This window comes from Mesoplodon bidens (genome assembly GCF_964165515.1).
Source record: "Mesoplodon bidens genome assembly, chromosome: 11".
Lineage (NCBI taxonomy): Eukaryota > Metazoa > Chordata > Mammalia > Artiodactyla > Ziphiidae > Mesoplodon > Mesoplodon bidens.
Genome location: NC_138167.1, coordinates 72,185,658 through 72,203,346, shown reverse-complemented (window position 1 = coordinate 72,203,346; position 17,689 = coordinate 72,185,658). Strand labels below are relative to the sequence as shown.

The following is a 17,689-nucleotide window of genomic DNA, read 5'->3' as shown; positions in this document are numbered from 1 at the left end:
GGGTCCCCAACCCCTGGGCCATGGACCGGTACCAGTCTGTGGCCTGTTAGGAACCAGGCTGCACAGCAGGAGGTGAGCGGCAGGCGAGCGAGCGAAGCTTCATCTGTATTTACAGCCGCTCCCCGTCGCTTGCATTACCGCCTGAGCTCCACCTTGTCAGACCAGCGGCAGCACTCGATTCTCATAGGAGTGTGAACCCTACCGTGAACAGCGCCATGTGAGGGACCTAGGTTGCCCACTCCTTATGAGAATCTAATGCCTGATGATCTGAGGTGGAGCTGAGGCGGAAATGCTAGCGCTGGGGAGTGGCTGCAAACACAGATTATCATTAGCAGAGAGGTTGGACTGCACAGAGACCGTAAGAAATCAATTGCTTGCAGGCTCCTATCAAAACCCTATCAGTGAGTGGCAAGTGAAAACAAGCTCAGGGCTCCCACTGATTCTGCATTATGGTGGGTTGTATAATTATTTCATTATACATTACAATGTAATAATAATAAAGTGCACAATAAATGTAATGGCTTGAATCATCCTGAAACCATCCCCCTTCTCCCCTGGTCCGTGGAAAAATTGTCTTCCATGAAACCGGTCCCTGGCGCTAAAATGGTTGGGGACGGCTGGTGTAGAATGCTGTGTAAGATGCACTCCACATCACTGGCTCGTAGACTTTCTCCCCGCCCCCCCGCCCCCCAACCCCGGCCATTTATAAATGAGGGCTCTGGTTTGGCATAGCTGGAAATCAAATCATGGGAGGTATCCTCTCTTAACAATGTAAGATTTTGTGATTCCCCACGTACGAACAGTGGAAGTCTGTCCTCTCTCACTCTTGCTTGCCTCTCTCTAATTCCTGAGATCACTGTTTAGCTTAATATCTCTGTAATTCCTCCACCCTCCCTCTGCTCCCTATACTTGGGGCCCTGAGCCAAGGCTTGTCTTTCTCCTACCCTGGGCAGTAGCTGCCAAATTACAGAGCCTCAGGGAGGAGCCAGGCAGGTCCCAGTTCTCCACTGTGCTGTGAGCGTGGTTAATACTCCTTTGGATAGCCTCCAGTTGACTGTAGAAGATGTGCAGAAGATCAGATATACGGGAAGTACTAGTTAGGTCATGTGACATAAAGTTTCATCTTAACTAACTTAATGGCTCTCTTGGGATTCCCCAGTAGGTTATAGCACTTAAGTTTCTGCTATCCCATAGCAAAACAGGTAAAATGTTAATTGAGAGGCAAGGAGATGTTAACTTGCTTCTGCTCTAAACTCAACAAAAGACCACAGAGCAGATACTTAAAATATGGAGAGTTTGGAAATTTGAATTAAAGCAGGAGGACCAAGCAGAATAGAAATAATGAAACGTATTTAGGATTTTAAAGAATTCTCTCTCTCTCTCTCATTCACACACACACACACACAAATTGTAAGAAGAATGTTTAGTTTTACATTGGTTTTACCTTAAAGAAATAATACACTAAAATTTCAAAAAATGTTTCATCTTTTCCTCTTGGCCTGCCAGTTGCGAGGGTTATGAACACAATCTAAAAGTCTCATCTCTTGGGGCTGCATATTTTGTCTGTGGAAACACAAGGGAGCCTCTGTGCCCTTTATGCATTGTGTTTGGTTAATGGACTGGTTTGACTTGTCACCCAACCTTGCAATTTGTCTCCAACCAAACCAAAAGTGCCACCTTCTATTAGAGTCTAAATATTAGACTGAAATGGAATTTAATCCATGACTGCTCTGGAGTCGAGGACAGCTTTTGACACTTAGGGGGGATAGTTAGCAACCAGCCTGCTTGTTCTCTTGGGTAAAGAAAACCATGCAATGCATGTGCAAGTGCTCTTAGGCTCTGAGCTATTCCTCCAGCATAATTAAGTTACTGCTTGTATCTGCGAGGCTGACTTAACTTGCTTACACTGGGACTCTAACTTGCATCCTTTCACAGATTCTAAACACACAAAACCAAATGAGCCACCAACTTGTTCTATGAAGTTGAATGAGGCACTGGGAGGGGCAGGGCTCTGCAAGAACACTGTGTGCCCGCAGGATGGCACGAGCTGGGCTCTGCTGTGGTCTGCTGTGTGCTGTGTGGTCTGCATGGGACCCCTGGGCCTTTGCTGGACAAGCCTTCGTATTGTCCTTGTCTGCTCGCTGCACCTCCTGACTGATGCTGACAATGGCACCTGGCCCCTTCAGCTCCCAGCCTCGGTGGCCCTGCAGTCAACTCACCTGTGTGTGCCACACTCACCACAGGGGAGGTCTCAGCCTTCTGCTCTGCTTGCTCCCGTAGGTTAAAAAACGGCCACAGGGCTTCCCTGGTGGCGCAGTGGTTGAGAGTCTGCCTGCCGATGCTGGGGACACGGGTTCGTGCCCCAGTCCGGGAGGATCCCACGTGCCGCAAAGTGGCTGGGCCCGTGAGCCATGGCCGCTGAGCCTGCGCATCCGGAGCCTGTGCTCCGCAACGGGAGAGGCCACAGCTGTGAGAAGCCCGCGTACCGGAAGGAAAAAAAAAAAAACAAAAAACAAACTGCCACAGATTCTCTTCAGCTTATCAATCTCTGTTGGTTTGATTCTCTTCCTGGGCAAGTGATTTCCTCACATTGATACTCTTAGAAAAACAGCCTTTTTCTTCTCTCTTAACATTTTGTTTACATTTTGTTAATTTCATAGTTTTCTAGGAGGGCCAACCTAACACACATCCTGCACACCAACTGTGTGCCGAACAAGGCGTGCGCTGTGCTGTGTCCACATAGCTCGTTCACGAGATGCCGGCACCAGCTTGCTTTCCCCTCGAGCTCCTTCCACTGCAAATTCAGATGAGAACTTCCAGAAGGTAGTTGAAGTTCAGGCTCATGGGATTTGCTGCTGTATTTGTTACCATGGGAATGAAGGCCTATAACCCCTGAAATTCTGGAATGGTAGAACTAACTGCCCCATCAGCAGGGACTGAACGGGGGGCGGGCAGTGTGGTAATGATGAAGAGGACACAGAGGATTAATGCAAGAGAAAGGATACGTAGATTCCAGTATCCCTCGAAAGCTGATTTGACAATTAGATGACAGTACCCTTTTATCTTGCCGTTAGGAGGAAGATCTGGAAGAAGATATTTTCTCCGGCTGGTGAAGGTGTCCATTGAGGCTGCATCTGAAATTCTCTATTCATCGTGCTACATGTCAGCACAAACCAAATGGATCTTTGTCATGTTTCAGCCTCACCAAGTCAGCTTGGACGGAAAATGCTAGTCTTTCTTTGGGCCAAGGTTGTGAAACAACGCAAAAAATAACAAACACAACCTTTCAGACTCTCTACAGAGTGACTCTCTTCCCTCTTTCATTTTGTTCTTTCTCATTAAAAAATATCACAATTATTAAAGGTTAAATGTTTGGAGGGAACATGTGCTAGCCTAGGTGAGAAAACAGTCCATTTTGGGGCTCAACGGTCTCCAAAGGACCATTCTTGGTCTCTATACTCATACACAGACTGATGGGAAAATTTATTTCAATGTGTTGGTTATAAACTTGTCTCATGTCATGGAATCTTCTGTGCATGGCTATAAAAACAAGGATGCCTGGCCTGAGAAATGAGTTTGATATTCTACTGGAATATCTGGGAAATACGGTTTGAATGTTGGGATGTTTTTAGGGACAAGGGACAGAGTATGGGAAAGTGGGAAGATTTAAGCCATGTAATCATTGTTTATGGAGCCACTAGTTTTGGTCACCAAAGGAGTGGGCCCTGGCTGTGATGCTTCCACACCAGTACTGTGTCTCACACAGCAGCTTTCCCACACAGCTCAGGGCAGGGCTGCTGGTCTAACTTCAGTGTGCATTCAAAATACTTAGGGAGATTGACGAAGATACAGGTTCTGGGCCTTATGACCAGAAATTATGAATCCTTTGGTCTGAAATGAAGCTGGCTATGCACATGGCCATGTCCCACGCTTTGAGAAACTTTGTCTAGCCTATCACCACTTTGTTGTGTATTTTGGGCTGTGTTTTATTACTAAGTGAGAATTGGGTGAGATGGTTTGATTTCTTCTTCCAGTCTTAATTTCCAGTGTAGAAGAGTGACGATCGCCTCACATATTTCCTGTGTTCTCAATCTCCTAAAACACGTGGCTTTGTGGTGTTACATCCTGCCCGACAGTGTTCCGCACTCTTTTATTCAGAATGCAGCTCCAGGCCAAGGACACTTTCATTCTTATCTCCCTCTCCCCCTTCCCCATGAACAGTGAGGGGAAGACGTGTCCCAAGTTGCAAAGTGGGCTGTAAGGGGATAGCATGGCTATGTTGGATTATCCTCGGCTCTTTGGAGCCAGGAGGCTGGTCTGGCACCTACGATGTTTCTAGCACCAGGTGCTTGGAGATTTGGGACACCCCTGCACCCCATCTAATCATGAGAGGAGTCTGATGTAGGAGAAAGCATTGGGAAGGGAGTCAGGGTTACCTCTTCCAGCTCTGCAGTTAACTTGTTTAGTCAAATAAGTGTGGGTTAAACAAAGTTAAAGCTAATTTCTTTACTGCAGGAATTCCAAGAGCCTTTGCTATGTACTATCAATCTCAGAAAAGAAACAAACAAAAAACAGTGTTTCCTAAACCCGTTTGACCGGTGAACCCTTTTATAACTGAGTAACCTTCCAGTACCTTGCTGTACACTGCCTGCAAAACGCTGAGCTAGAAGTTACTGTCATCACACTTTCTGATCCTGTGTCATCCATCTGCTCGTTGTCTCTGGCTCCTTGAATATCCTTGAGGAGAAAACAACATTCCTGGTGGGAATTCAGAGATCAAATGGTGGTGTAACACGGAATGGGTAGAGAGGCCCTAACCTAACTCCTTCCTTGGGAAGCGGAGGGCATATTCCCCCTCTGGGAACTAGTGATGACTCCTAAAAGAACCCGTGGTCTGCTCTTGGCTGTCCAATTTAGGATAGCACTCTGGGCACGAGCAACATTGTAAAGCCTCCCCTCTGTTTCTGTTGTGTTCTGAAAGGCCCCACGTGTCACACAGGCTCTGAAATCTTTCCATGGTCCTCAAGATCCACTGGTGGCGGGTGTGATGGGGCCTTTGCCTGTCTGGTCCGCAGGGCCATCTCTTGAGCCTGGATGGGCCTCGCAAGGGTAGGTGGTAGGTTCCCCTGGCTGTGCTTTTCTCCTTTTGTTTGCAAAACACTGTCAAAAGGTTATTGCCTCCTACATTGCTGAGGTCTGACTTCAGCGTCTGCATTTGATGGAGGTGGGGCAAGGCTCAAGAGGGGGCCCTTCCCAAAGGCAAGCAAAACACTAACAAGAAATGTCAAAACTAGCCACACACAGACATCTCACTTGGTTATCTGAGGCAGGGAAGCAAGCATCTGGGTAGGAAGGTTGACGTGATGCCTGTCTTTAAGGCCCGTTTTGAGGAATCTGGAGGCTCTCAAAGGCCCACCCCTCAGTTGGGCAATGCTGGAACGTCATGGCAAAGGAAAGTGGGAACACATGTAGATACTCAGTTCCTGGATCAAAGGCATTTGGAAAGTATATTCTCAGGCCCTCCATTCTGTTCCCGTCAGGAACCAAGGCTGAGATGGAGGATGGGGCAGGAGAGGGGGGAGTGTAACGGGGCACCCCACCTCCCGGCCTGGACAGGGTTAGTCAGAGAACAGGCTGGCGAAAGACTTCCTCAGGTTGCGGATGGTCTCGGCCTTGGCCTCGTCTTCACTTGGGGTCCCACGCTGGGAGGTGTCAGACGTGCTGAGGCTGTTAGTCAGGGACTGGGATTTGCTGAAACAGAAAGGCAAGGGGGTTGGGGGCGACAAGGCTTGACTCCCCAGGAAGTGAGTCCTGGGGCTTGCCTGGAAGCCAGCTGGGTGAGCCCCCTCACCACAAGGACAGTGAGACCAGAAACAAGGCATCCCCGCCCTTACACGATGCTGAGTACACCACACATGCAATTAATCTGCAAGGTGGCTATTGGTATCCTTCTTTTTTAGGCACAGAAATTGGGGCTTACAGCAAGTAACAGGGGAGCATCCAAGGCTCATATTCTTTTCACAAAACCAGGCTGCTCAGATGGCAGGCATGACTAGAGCGCAGCTTGACCACTCTCCTGCCTCTGTGTACAAACCCACTTGACCCTGTGTGCCAGCCTAATGCTAGGTGACAGGTTGGAGAGATGAATGAGATTCAGGCCCTGCCCTCAAGGGGCTCACAGTCTAGTGGGGGTGAAAGACATAGGAAGAGATCCCCACTTGGTCTTGTCATCACATTAAACAAAATCTTCTTCAAAGCAGAGACTATCTTTTCCCCTTGCTTATTCCCCCCGGGGTGCTTTCCAGGACTAAGTTCAGAGTAGGCATTTGATAAACACCTGCTGATTTGAATTGAACCAAATAATACTTCAGAGCAACAACCCAGGAGATTTAAATGTTTTTAGCTAGATGACTATTGAGGTTAGTGTCCAAACCTGGCTTAAGTCCCAAAGCCCTCGTCTGTTCTGTGATTAGCTGGGCTGTATCTTTTCACATGTGAGAGGCTGTCACAGATACACCCGTATGGAGCCAGCTGCATTCTGGCTGGCTAGAAGCACTAACTGTGCAAAAACTCATTTTAATCCTTACAATAACCCTGTGGTGTAAGTACTATTGTCCCCATTTTGCATGAGAGGAAGTTTAAGCACAGAGAGATTAGGTAACTTTTCTGAGGTCATGCAGCTTTCAAGTGGCAGAGCTGACACTGAACCCAGGTGGTCTGACTCTAGAGTCTGTGCCGTCAGCCTCTATGCCTATTGCTGGAGGACCACTTGCTCAGTTCATCAAACTAAAAATGCACTTGTCCTTTGATCCAATAATACCATTTCAGGTATTTTCTATACAGCTGATCCTGCACGTATAAGAAACAGCATGTTTTCAAGGCTATTCACTGCAACCTTCTTTGGAAGAGCATACCACATTTCCATCTCGGGTGGATTCGTTGGATAAATTGTAGTATAACTATATAGTAGAATACTATACAGCTGTGAAAAGGAGAAAATGTCAATGAACTGAGTGCAAGAGCTCCAGGATTTACTGTTAAATGTAAAAGCAAGGAGCAAAACGGTGTGGACAGTGAATACTGCTGATTGTGTAAATAAGTGGCAGGAGGGAATCAGAACGTATATTTCTGTATTTGCATAAGGAAACACTGGAGGAACACACAAGGAACTAATAAAAATAGTTACCTCTGGGGAGCAGGGCGCAGGAAAGCATTGGATAGGAATGAGATGGGAGATTTTTTTCAATAAAAACAATATCTTTTAGATCTTTGAACCATGTGAATGTATTACCTATTCAGAAAAATTATGGTTAGCATGACTCATGGGCTGGATGTCTTGTGTTCAATCCTAGCTCTTCTCCTTCCTAACAGTGTAAACTCTGGCAAATTATTAATGTCTTTCTCTGTTTGCTCATCTGTAAAATGGGGTTAATAACTGTTATTAACTCCTAAGCCCATGGGACTTAAAAAAAACAAACCAACTAAGTAAAGTGCTTAGTACATAGTAAGTAGATAATAGATGCCAGCAGTGAAACGATGATTATTAATATTAGTGTTTGGAGTTGAAGAAAGGGAGAGGCTTTCCAAAGAAAACACATTTAGGGTCTCTCTTTCTGACCTCAAACCAAGAGACGGGCTTGAGTGGAAACAGGAAAGAGGATGTATGTGTGCATTGGGATGGATCTTTTACAAAGTGGTGGCAACTCTCCCTCCCGTCCCCATCTCCTAGTCTTTCACAATGCGACTCTGCAGGTCCTCCTATCAAGAGTCTACTTCCCCACCTCTTTAATCGGGGCTTGACCATGTGACTTGTATTTACCAAACGCGTGTGATGGGATGAAATGACATTATGCGGCGTCTTCTAAGGCTGGACCTCGAGAAGCCTTGAAGCTTCTACTTTTGCCCTTTTGGAATGTAATTCTACCACGTGAGGAAGCTGGGCCCAGCCTGCTGGAGGATGAGGCCCAAGGAGAGAGAGAGGCTCAGCTGACAGGCAACACCAACAACCAGAAATGTGCAGGAGGCCCTCTTGGACCATCCAGCCCCAGGTAAGCTGCCAGATGACTACAGCCATATGAGTGATCCCAGTAGAGTAGGGTTGCTAGATTTAGTAAGTAAAAATACAGGACACCCACTTAAATTTGATATTCAGATTAAAAACCATTACTTTTTGAGTATAAGTATATCCCATGTAACATTTGAGGGCACACTTATGCTCAAAACTATTCATTGTTTATCTGAAATTCAAATCTACCTGGGCATCCTATATTTTATCTGGCAACTCTACAGGAGAGACCAGCAGATCCTCCCAGCTGAGCCAAACTCAGAACAAATTGCTAAACCCAAAAATTATGAACAAAGGAAATGGTTATTTTCTTAAGCCACTAAGTTTCAGGGTGGTTTGTTATGCAGCAAGAGATAACCGATGCATGTATACATGGAGGATCACAGTGGGACCTAATCTATCCTCTCACCTTTCTGGGTCCTGCCTGCCATCCCGGGTGCATCCTCTGGGCTTCCTTCTACCCATTTAAAGTCTGGGTGAGGCCTTGGTGGGTCTTCTTCTGTCTCTGAGTCCCTGACCCTGAGCCAGCCCAGCTCTGTCTACACCCCAAGTCCACCCTATGCCCTTCCCAATTCCCAAAGCACTTACTTGAGATGGGGGTGGGGTGTTGCTGGTTTCTTGGACTCTTCACCCTGTTGGGAGGTGCTGTGGCCCTGCATGGGGGGCCGGGGCTGTGAGGTAAGGGTGGTGCCTGGCTTGGAGACCTGGTTTGGAGAGCTGCCTCCAGACGTGCGGGATAGCTGTGGAGAGCCTGGTGACCTCTGCTGCTGTGGAGATCCAGATGAGGGGCTCAGGGGTTGCTGGCCTTGTGGGGAGAGCCTCTGTTGCGAGGGGCTTCCAGATCTCGGGGGCTGAGGAGACTGAGCTTGGCGAGGGCCCCCTACAGGGAGAGAAAAATTATTACATTCAAAATTTTTTTAGGATAAATATGGCTGTGCACAAGTGTCGCTTCAGGGATGTTCATTACAGTGTTTTTCTTTTTTTTTTCTTTAAGATTTTTTTGATGTGGCCCATTTTTTAAAAGTCTTTATTGAATTTGTGACAATAATTGCTGCTGCTTTATGTTTTGTTTTTTTGGCCACGAGGCATGTGGGATCTTACTTCCCCGACCAGGGATTGAACCCGCACCCCCTGCTTTGGAAGGCGAAGTCTTAACCACTGGACCGCCAGGGAAGTCCCTACAGTGTTTTTCGTAACAGTGAAAAACTGAAAACAATACAAATGCCTAACTGTAGAGGAACTGACTAGGAACATTAGGATAAATTCATATAACGGAATATGCTATGGTCATCACGTATGACGTGGCAGAATAATATTAAATGACATGGGATGTTGTTGATAAGCAGCTTATAAAACAGTATTTGCAGTTTAATTCCATTTTGGCATGTATATATATAAAGATATGTAAAAAAGAAAGACTGGAAGGTTATACATTAAAACCAGTGTGTCTCAAACTTTAATGGCATATGAATCACCACGCATCTTGTCAAAATAAAGATTCTGATACAGTAGGCCTTGAGCGGTGTTATGAACTGGATTGTGTCCCTTCACAAAATTCATATGGTGGAGTCCTAACCCCTGGTGTGACTGTTTTTGGAAATAGGGCCTTAAAAGAGGTAACTATTGTTGAATGATGCCATAAAGGTGGGCCTTAATCCAATAGGACTGGTGTCCTTATGAAAAGAGAGAGAGAGACCAGGGACCTGCACACACAGAGGAAAGGCCACATGAAGACACAGTGAGAAGGTGCTGTCTGCAAGCCCTGGGGAGAAGTTTCAACCCTGCTGGCACCTTGATCTTGGACTTCCAGCCTCCAGAACCATGAGAAAATAAAGGTCTGTTGATGAAGCCACTCAGTCTGTGGTATTTTGTTATGGCAACATGGATGGGGTCTACGTTACTAACAAGCTCCCAGGTGATGCTTCTGCTTTCCACGCTTCAAGTAATGAGGCACCGAGCAATGACTTTAAAAGCGGTGGGATGGGGGCTTCCCTGGTGGCGCAGTGGTTGAGAGTCCGCCTGCCGATGCAGGGGACATGGGTTCGTGCCCCGGTCCGGGAAGATCCCACATGCTGCAGAGCGGCTGGGCCCGTGAGCCATGGCCGCTGAGCCTGCGCGTCCGGAGCCTGTGCTCCGCAACGCGAGAGGCCACAACAGTGAGAGGCCCGCGTACCACAAAAAAAAAAAAAAGTGGTGGGATGATGAGGGACTTAAATTCTCTTCCTTTTGCTCACTGATGTTTTCCACACTGAAGATGTATTACTTTTGAAACAATGAAAATAATTATCCCTTACTTTTGGATAGCTCTCTAATCTTTTCTAAGAACTTTCAAAAGCAATATATCATTTGATCTAGAGAGAGGCCGGTAGGGAAGATACCAATCTTCTCATCAGGTTGAAGTGGAAACAGCCTCATTAAGGTTTCATAACTAGAAGGGGTAACCACAGAAAGCCCACAGAGGAGCTTGACTTCACCCTGTTGATGCACAGAGCATATAGGCTTTCACCTACAAGCGAAAGGACATTTTAGCCTCCCAGAAATGACTTTGAGTGGAATTCCAAGGCTCCAAGCAAGCAAGGTGCACCCTCCTCACCCTTGAACCCAGGTGTCAGGACTGCTGATTGTGAAATGCATCTTGGCAAAGCAGACTAGCTGCCTGCTGCTCTCCATCCCAGGATACAGCGGCTCCTGGGAAGGTGGGATGCACTGCGGTGATTCTCGCCATGCTTTGTTGAGAGGATGGGAGACTGAGAGTTTAAAAAGGGCTGGAGCTCAACTCTGAGCCCTTTCATAATGTGGCTTCCACTTGTGTGAGCTCCCCAGGTCTCTACTGTGTCCTCTCTATCATGTCCCGGCCTTGGGCTGGGCACCCTCGCAGCTTGTGGGTTAGGCATTATTATCATCCCCATTTTACAAAGAAACTCAGTCCCAGATATACTGTGACTTGCTTAAAAAGTGTCACTTCTAGTAAGGGGAAGAGCCTAGACTCAAACCTAGATCTCTCTGGCTCAAAGCTCTGTTTTCTTTTGTTTCCCTTTTTTCCTGTCTTTACTGTACCACACAGGGCAGCACCTTTGTGCAAATTAAGAAAAAGGTGCTTTCCCCCAGTGGTGGCTGCTCTGAGCCCGGTGCAAAGGGGGCAAGGACTAGATTTCAGCTGGCCTCCCCCCTCAGACTGTCTCAGCTGGGCCCTGTGTGGAGGGCACGACCTGCATGTCTGGTGGCCCTGACACCCTACAGGTACCAGAGCCCCAGGTCCTTGCCATTAACCTGCTGTGTGACTGTGGGTGCATCACTTCTCCTCTCTGGGCCCTTGTTTGGAAATGAGGTCGTTGGACTAGACATCAAACATCCCTCCGTATTTGAATATCTTTGTGAGCTTGTGCAACACTTTCCAGGTTGGACTGAATTGCAGCTCCAGTCTAGCAACTGATTGCACATGGCTTGATTCATGACTATATTGTCCCAGTAGATTGGAGGACCCATTGATCACAAAACTCAAACACCTATAGGGCCAGGCAGATACATAAATAAATAAAGCAGGAGAGTGTCAGAAAAATCACGTGGCTTTAAAAAATTTTCCCACTTGAGATACACGGTTCAGAGACTTATCTCTTTAAAGAGGGGCAAGAACAAAGAAAATGGCAATTGACACTGTGTCACTGTGGAAGTGACACTAGCGAGGAAGGAGTAAGGCCTGAGGCAAATGGAGGAGTCCTTGCCCTGTCAGTGGACAGTGGCTACGTAGCAAGCAGGCCCACTGTTTCTAGAGCTCCTGCTCTATCAGGAGAAGCTGGAAATCTAGATGTTTATGTAAAAGCTTCTGATTTTTAAATGTTGGTTTACTTTTTTGTTTTTTAAACCCATTGTAGGTCCCAAAAGACATGTTTTCTAGTTTTATCTTAAATCCCACCCCCCACCCCACCTCTCCACACTCTGCTCCTCAAGACTGATATAATATCTTGGAAAATCTGGATACTCATTCATTCATTTATTAACTATTCGTTCAGTCCCTACTATACAGGTGGGATGCATCAAGAGACACTAATTGTTTTCAGCTTCTCAGCAAAGCAACAAATTTAGTATTTTTTGTTTGAGCACATACAGAAAAAAAATTAAATGTAGAAAGTATTTGCCTTAGCCCAGGATTGGTGCTAAAAGATGTGAGGTTCATTAAAAGAGACCTTCATTTTTACTGAGTTGAAAGTGAGTAGTGAGTTCAAAAAACAAGTTAATAATGTGGTCTTGTTATTTTGGGAACTCAATGAAAGCACTGTGTTTTAATTAGCCTCGTTATTTTTAATCTGAATGTTAATTCAATGAGCATTTTCTTTAATTATCCTAATTGGTTTTAAATTGATTGTTTTTCAACTCACTAAACGTGTGTTTAGCCTCATGTCGCTTAAAATATCTCTTTATCGAGCGTGTCTCTACTCTGGGCCGGAGAGGAAACCAGAATACAGTAGCTCTCTGTTTTAAAAGTGCTCGGTTCAAATGTGGTTGAAAAAGTAAGCCCTGGGGCAGAGTGAGAAGGGCCAGGGTAGGGCAGAGGCACAGTCAGAGCCTGGCAGGGTGATGAATAAGTTGTTTTTGAACATTTATAATCATAGAATTCTCACCGGGCAGGAGGGCAGTGGGGCTGCTTTAGTTATAAGGATTGTTATGATAACAACCATTAAGGACAACATGTATATTATAATTGTTAGTAAGACACAAAATATTAATAGTGAGTTTTTAACGGTAAAGGTCATATAAATAGTTATTAACAGTAGATTAGTAGTAGTAAAAGCTAGAACCTACTAAGCACTACCTCCACGCCGGGGCACCTTGCTAACTGCTTCACCTGTGTTATCTCACGGGAAGCTTCCCATTACTAAACGGGGCAGCTGTCATTTCCTCCTTTATCACTGGGGAAACTGAGGCTCCGAGAAGTGATGTAACTTGCCTAAGTCTGCCAGGGTACTGAGACATGGAAGTGGATTCAAATAGGTGTTTATCTGCCTGAAGAAGCAGCCAGTGTTCTTTCGTACACAGTTATGTAAGTCATGCAATTTCCCTCTTCTTAAATGCTTTCTGCTTTTCCAAGAAGAGAAGCACAGACAAGAAGGATGAATGGGGTGTTTTATCTAAGACCTTTTGAAGAAGAAGCCATTTAGTGCCCAAGGCCGATTTTCCCAAGAAGCAATGAATCTGTTACTTTGATAAAAGCGACTGCAAAGGCCACAGTGTGATAGTAATGTTTCTTTCTGATGAGTCTTAAAGCAGATCCTTAAAAGGTCACCATGAAAATGCCTGGCCTGGCTTCTTGGTGCGAAGCGGTCCTGAGGCTCCAAGCTGGCACTAGAGCAGTGAGTGTGCCCGGAAAGTTCCGACTGCGGGAGAGGACATGGGCTGACTTTCTCCCCAGGCCTGAGCATGAGAACACCCGAGCAGCTGGCAGCCTGAGAGAAGGTTAGTTATGGCCACGATTTCTTTTCATCTTGTCATCAATAGTTCATCCATCCTCTAATAAATGGTGGCATTTACATAGTAATGCTGGGATATTTTTTGAGGAACAATTCCAATCGACAAGGTTCTGTACAACGTTCCGTTTTTCTTTCTCACTCTAGCTGGTTGGCTCATAAATCTATAATCAGGCACTGTTAGCAGCTAGGAAACAGACAATTTCTAGAAGATCTGAAAGGCCAGACTTATAAACCTGACATTTTCTTGTGCTTCCTTGGACGAAGCCTCAACACCCATCTCTGTAAAAGGGAAATACTGTTGTTTTCACTGTTGACAAGTTGGGAGGCTGAAAATGAGAAAACAAATGGGAAAGTCCCTAGCACAGTGGTACTTAATACATTTACTGTCTGTCTTCCTTTCCTCCTTTTCTGACTTTAAGGGGGTGACAAACCTCATGGTCTCTTTCGTTCTGCATACAGAGCGAGGGCACATATCTGGGGATAAAGTATTAAGATGGAGTGTTCCAGAGCGCCTTTTGGAAGTCACGCGTGGACCCCTCAGTGCATTCCAGCATGCTTGCTGGACAGTTTCTCTAGGTGCGCGGCTCGTCGTGGGCCCTACCTTGTGTGGGTGTCCGTGGCTGAGGCTGTCCGAGCGGAGGCCCAAGCTGGGCTTGCCCGGGGGGTTTTGCTGGTTTAGTCTGAGGAGTCTAGAGCAGAAGAGAAAAGAAGCCTGTTGTGATCACCACAGCCATTTACTTCCTGCGTACGAGGGCAGGGTTTATCAACATCTGTTCACTACTGAGGTAAAACTTACATAATGTGCACAGTTCTAAAGTGTACAGCACAACGAGTTTTCACACGTGGATACACCTGTGTAACCACCAAGCAGGTCAAGACAGAACATTTCCAGTGCCCCCTCCCAGCCAGCAGCCCCCTCGAGTATGACCATCATTCTGACATCTGTTATCACAGGTTTGTTTTTGTGGGGAAAGGGGGAGCAGGTTTTGAGACTTGCTTTTCCAGAAAGCTGGGGGTCTAGCAAATTCTTTGGAGAATAATCTGGTAGTCCGTGGTGAGGACTGTGGAAGGGAGGAGCTCTGAGGGAGCATGTTGAGGTTGGAGGATGAGGAAAACGGAAGACACAATAGTCTCTACTGACTGGTGCCCTGGGAGTATACAAAGGGCATGTGTGTACACGGGCACGTGCGTGCGCGCGCACACACACACACACACACCCTGCTCCCTGCTCAGGCCCGGGATGGAGGGCACAGAGGGGACAACTGGTTTCTTATGTTAATAATCTCTGCCTACCGACACCCAAAGCCCAGTTGAGACAAGGTTTTTCTCCCCAGGATGGTGAAGGGAGGAAGGGTCTCTCAGAGCCTCCCAAGTTCCCCCATCAGGAGCAGGGCTACAAGCTCTCCCCCAATCCCAGCCTCACCCACACCCCATTCCTTTCTCCCCAAGTTGGTTCCTCCCTGGGAGCATCTCCTGTGGATCAGGGCACCCATTCCCAGACAGCCAGGCGTTTCTCATGGCTACACAGTGTCCCTTACTTCCGAGGACCTTACCCAAGGCCTCAGGGGCGAGGGCACTGTGCCCCCTGGCATCGGGAGTTGGCTCATTTTGGAGACAACGAGATCGGCCATCAGCTGTTTGTCCTCTTCCAGGTGCTCTCCAATCAGGGGCATGGAGCTGTCCATCACCTGCAGGTGATGAGAGAAAGGAGTCCTGAAGGACCCTCAGGCCAGGGCGGCCAGGAGGCAGGCTCAGAGCTCATGACAGAAGTGACCACTAGATGGCAATGCTCTCCATGCAAACACCCAGCCCAGTGCCTCCAGCTGGGAATGACCCCGGTGGAGACATCCAGTTTCCTGCAGTTCAGTCTAAATCAACTCCCTGGACTCAGTTCAATTCAGTCGACATTTGCTGGACCTCAGACATGCGACCAAGGGCTGGGAGCCTTTGCTGACCTTTTCTGCTCTTTTCTTTGGGGAGCTGGTCTCTGCCTCTCTTTTCCCACCTTGGCCCCCACCCAAGATTGGGGCTGGCCTCCTGAACTCTGGCCCAAAGTCAAGGTGTTCCACAAAGCCGGAAGCAGTGAAGGTGGGGGGCTCGATTATGACCAAAAAAAGAACAAGGGTTAGAGTCAACTCAGGGCTCAGAGAGAAGAGGGAAGAGGCAAGGCCTGTTCTCCAGGGCTCTGGCAGAATAAACTCCTGGAGAGGAACTTCTTCCACGGGGAGCAGGCTGCTTCTCAAAGGAGGCATAGTGCTTACACTGGGAGGGGGCCTGAGGGATCATATTTGTATGTCCGCACATCCGCTTTTCTTGCAGATGGGGAAACCAAGGCCCGGAGATGGGAAGGGACTTGCCCGAAGTCACGCAGGCCAACGATCCAGGTGATTCCCCAGGCACGGGCGGCTGTAGACGGTCTCAGAGGGCCTTGGTGGGCCCCCTGTCTCCTCCCCAGCTGTAGGGAAATCCAGCCTGTTCACCACCACCCCCCACCCTGCCCCCATCAAATGCACTGTCTCGTTCTCCCTTTTCCCAAGCTGGGGACTCACCAAGTTCTCTCTTGTCTAGGTCCTTGTGCGTGTCATTCTCTCTACCCACTCTACCTACCTAAGCCCTTCTCATCCGTCAGGGAACATCTAGCCGGCCCTTCCTCTGGGAAGCCTCCTCGGCACTCCTGCCACCGTCACTTTGGTCGTCCCGTTGGACAGCTTATCCCACAGGGCCATGGTCTCCTGTTGATGTGTGTCTCCCCGACCAGACGGTGAGCCCCTGGGCTGGGGATGGGCCCTGTGTCCTGTTAGACAGGTGTGCCCTCACTAAGTACCTCTTGAATGGAGGAATGAAAGGTCCCTGCAATAAGTCCTGCTGCTGATGATAAGGATACTAATAAGTGCTCTATTTCATTGTTACGTGCCAGGCGCTGTTCTAAGCACTGGGTGTGGATGACCTCACACCAATCTCAGCATAGCTCTTTGAGACAGGTACCATTACTGTCCTTATCGTGATGGGAAAACTGAAGTCAAAGAAGCAGCAAATTCAAGGACAGATTGCTAGCAACCCTTCCGTGTCTCACCGATCACCGAACAGCTCTCTGTGTTAAGAAAGGGGAACAGCAGACCTGGGTTCCAGGCTTCGGTTCTGCTAGGGACTTGCTGTGTGATCTTGGCATGTCACTTTTCCTCTGTGGGCCTGTTGTTTCCCTCAACTATAAACTGAGGGGTTTGGGCAGCTGCAAAGACCCTTCCAGCTGGGACTTCTAGGAGCCTGTGAGTCTAAAGCACCTACTATGGTGGGGAAGCTGAAAAGCAAACCCAAGGATGTGAATGCAGATGGTCCTGAAAACTGTCCTCAAATTGAGCTCCCTGCTGGTTATGCCTGGGTTCTTGGTACCCTGGATCCCAGTGCCCGGCACATGGACAGTCTCTCGTTCAATGTGGGCTGAGTTGAGTTATAACTGTGGAGTCTACGTGTACACAGGCCTGTCCTTTCTCTTCCTGACCCTGCCCACCCCTTTCTGTTCTGGTTTGTGTTTCCTACACTCCCTGCAGTAGAAAACAGCCACCACAAGGAACCTGAGGTCAGAGCATTCTGGAGTCCCCATGGCGGACACAGCCAGAGGAAGTGGACATTCTGGTCTCCCCAGGGAAACATTTTTCCAATGAGCAATGTCATTCCCTGTACAGGTCATGGAGGACAAGTTCATGGGTCTTTCCCCTGAGTATTTCACTGTGAGGATCTTCACAAAACATGTCCCACAAATTTTATGTTCTCACCACAGAGGTGGCTGAAGAAATCAGTATTTTTGGATCCCTTCTGTCTGTTGTTTTTCCTGACTGGGGAAAAATACCTTTTATCTTTCTGGTAAAAACCTCCCCATCTCCCTTGACCTCACTCTAAACTGAAAAGCAACGGAAACAACTCTGCAATGTTTCTGAGAGAAAAAAAAATCTGAAAGGCCATTTCCCCCGCCCCCCGCCCCCCGGAACATTTTTGAGAAGTTGTCTTATTGTGTTGTAAAGTCCAAACCCACGAATTTTTTTTTTTTTTTCTCAATGTGTAAGGTCTTTCATCCCTGACCCGCTGAATGTCTGGAGGCATGGAGTCTGGGCCCACGGGTACAAATTTTTGTTTCCTAAGAGTGAAAGCTGAGGAAACTCAG

At 47.4% G+C, this 17,689-nt stretch overlaps 1 protein-coding gene across 1 annotated transcript in view; it reads right to left on the bottom strand.

The window, feature by feature from the left end:
• Positions 1-5,508: 5,508 nt before the first annotated feature.
• SYN3 (synapsin III) overlaps positions 5,509-17,689 on the bottom strand; it is a 455,663-nt gene continuing 443,482 nt past the window's right edge. Inside the window, exons 11-14 of the mRNA XM_081249878.1 lie at positions 15,084-15,218; positions 14,132-14,219; positions 8,654-8,945; positions 5,509-5,751 (exon numbers count right to left, since the gene is read on the bottom strand). Coding sequence (XP_081106004.1) covers positions 5,619-5,751; positions 8,654-8,945; positions 14,132-14,219; positions 15,084-15,218 — 648 coding nt within the window. The 3' untranslated portion in view covers positions 5,509-5,618. The remainder of the gene's footprint in view (positions 5,752-8,653; positions 8,946-14,131; positions 14,220-15,083; positions 15,219-17,689) is intronic.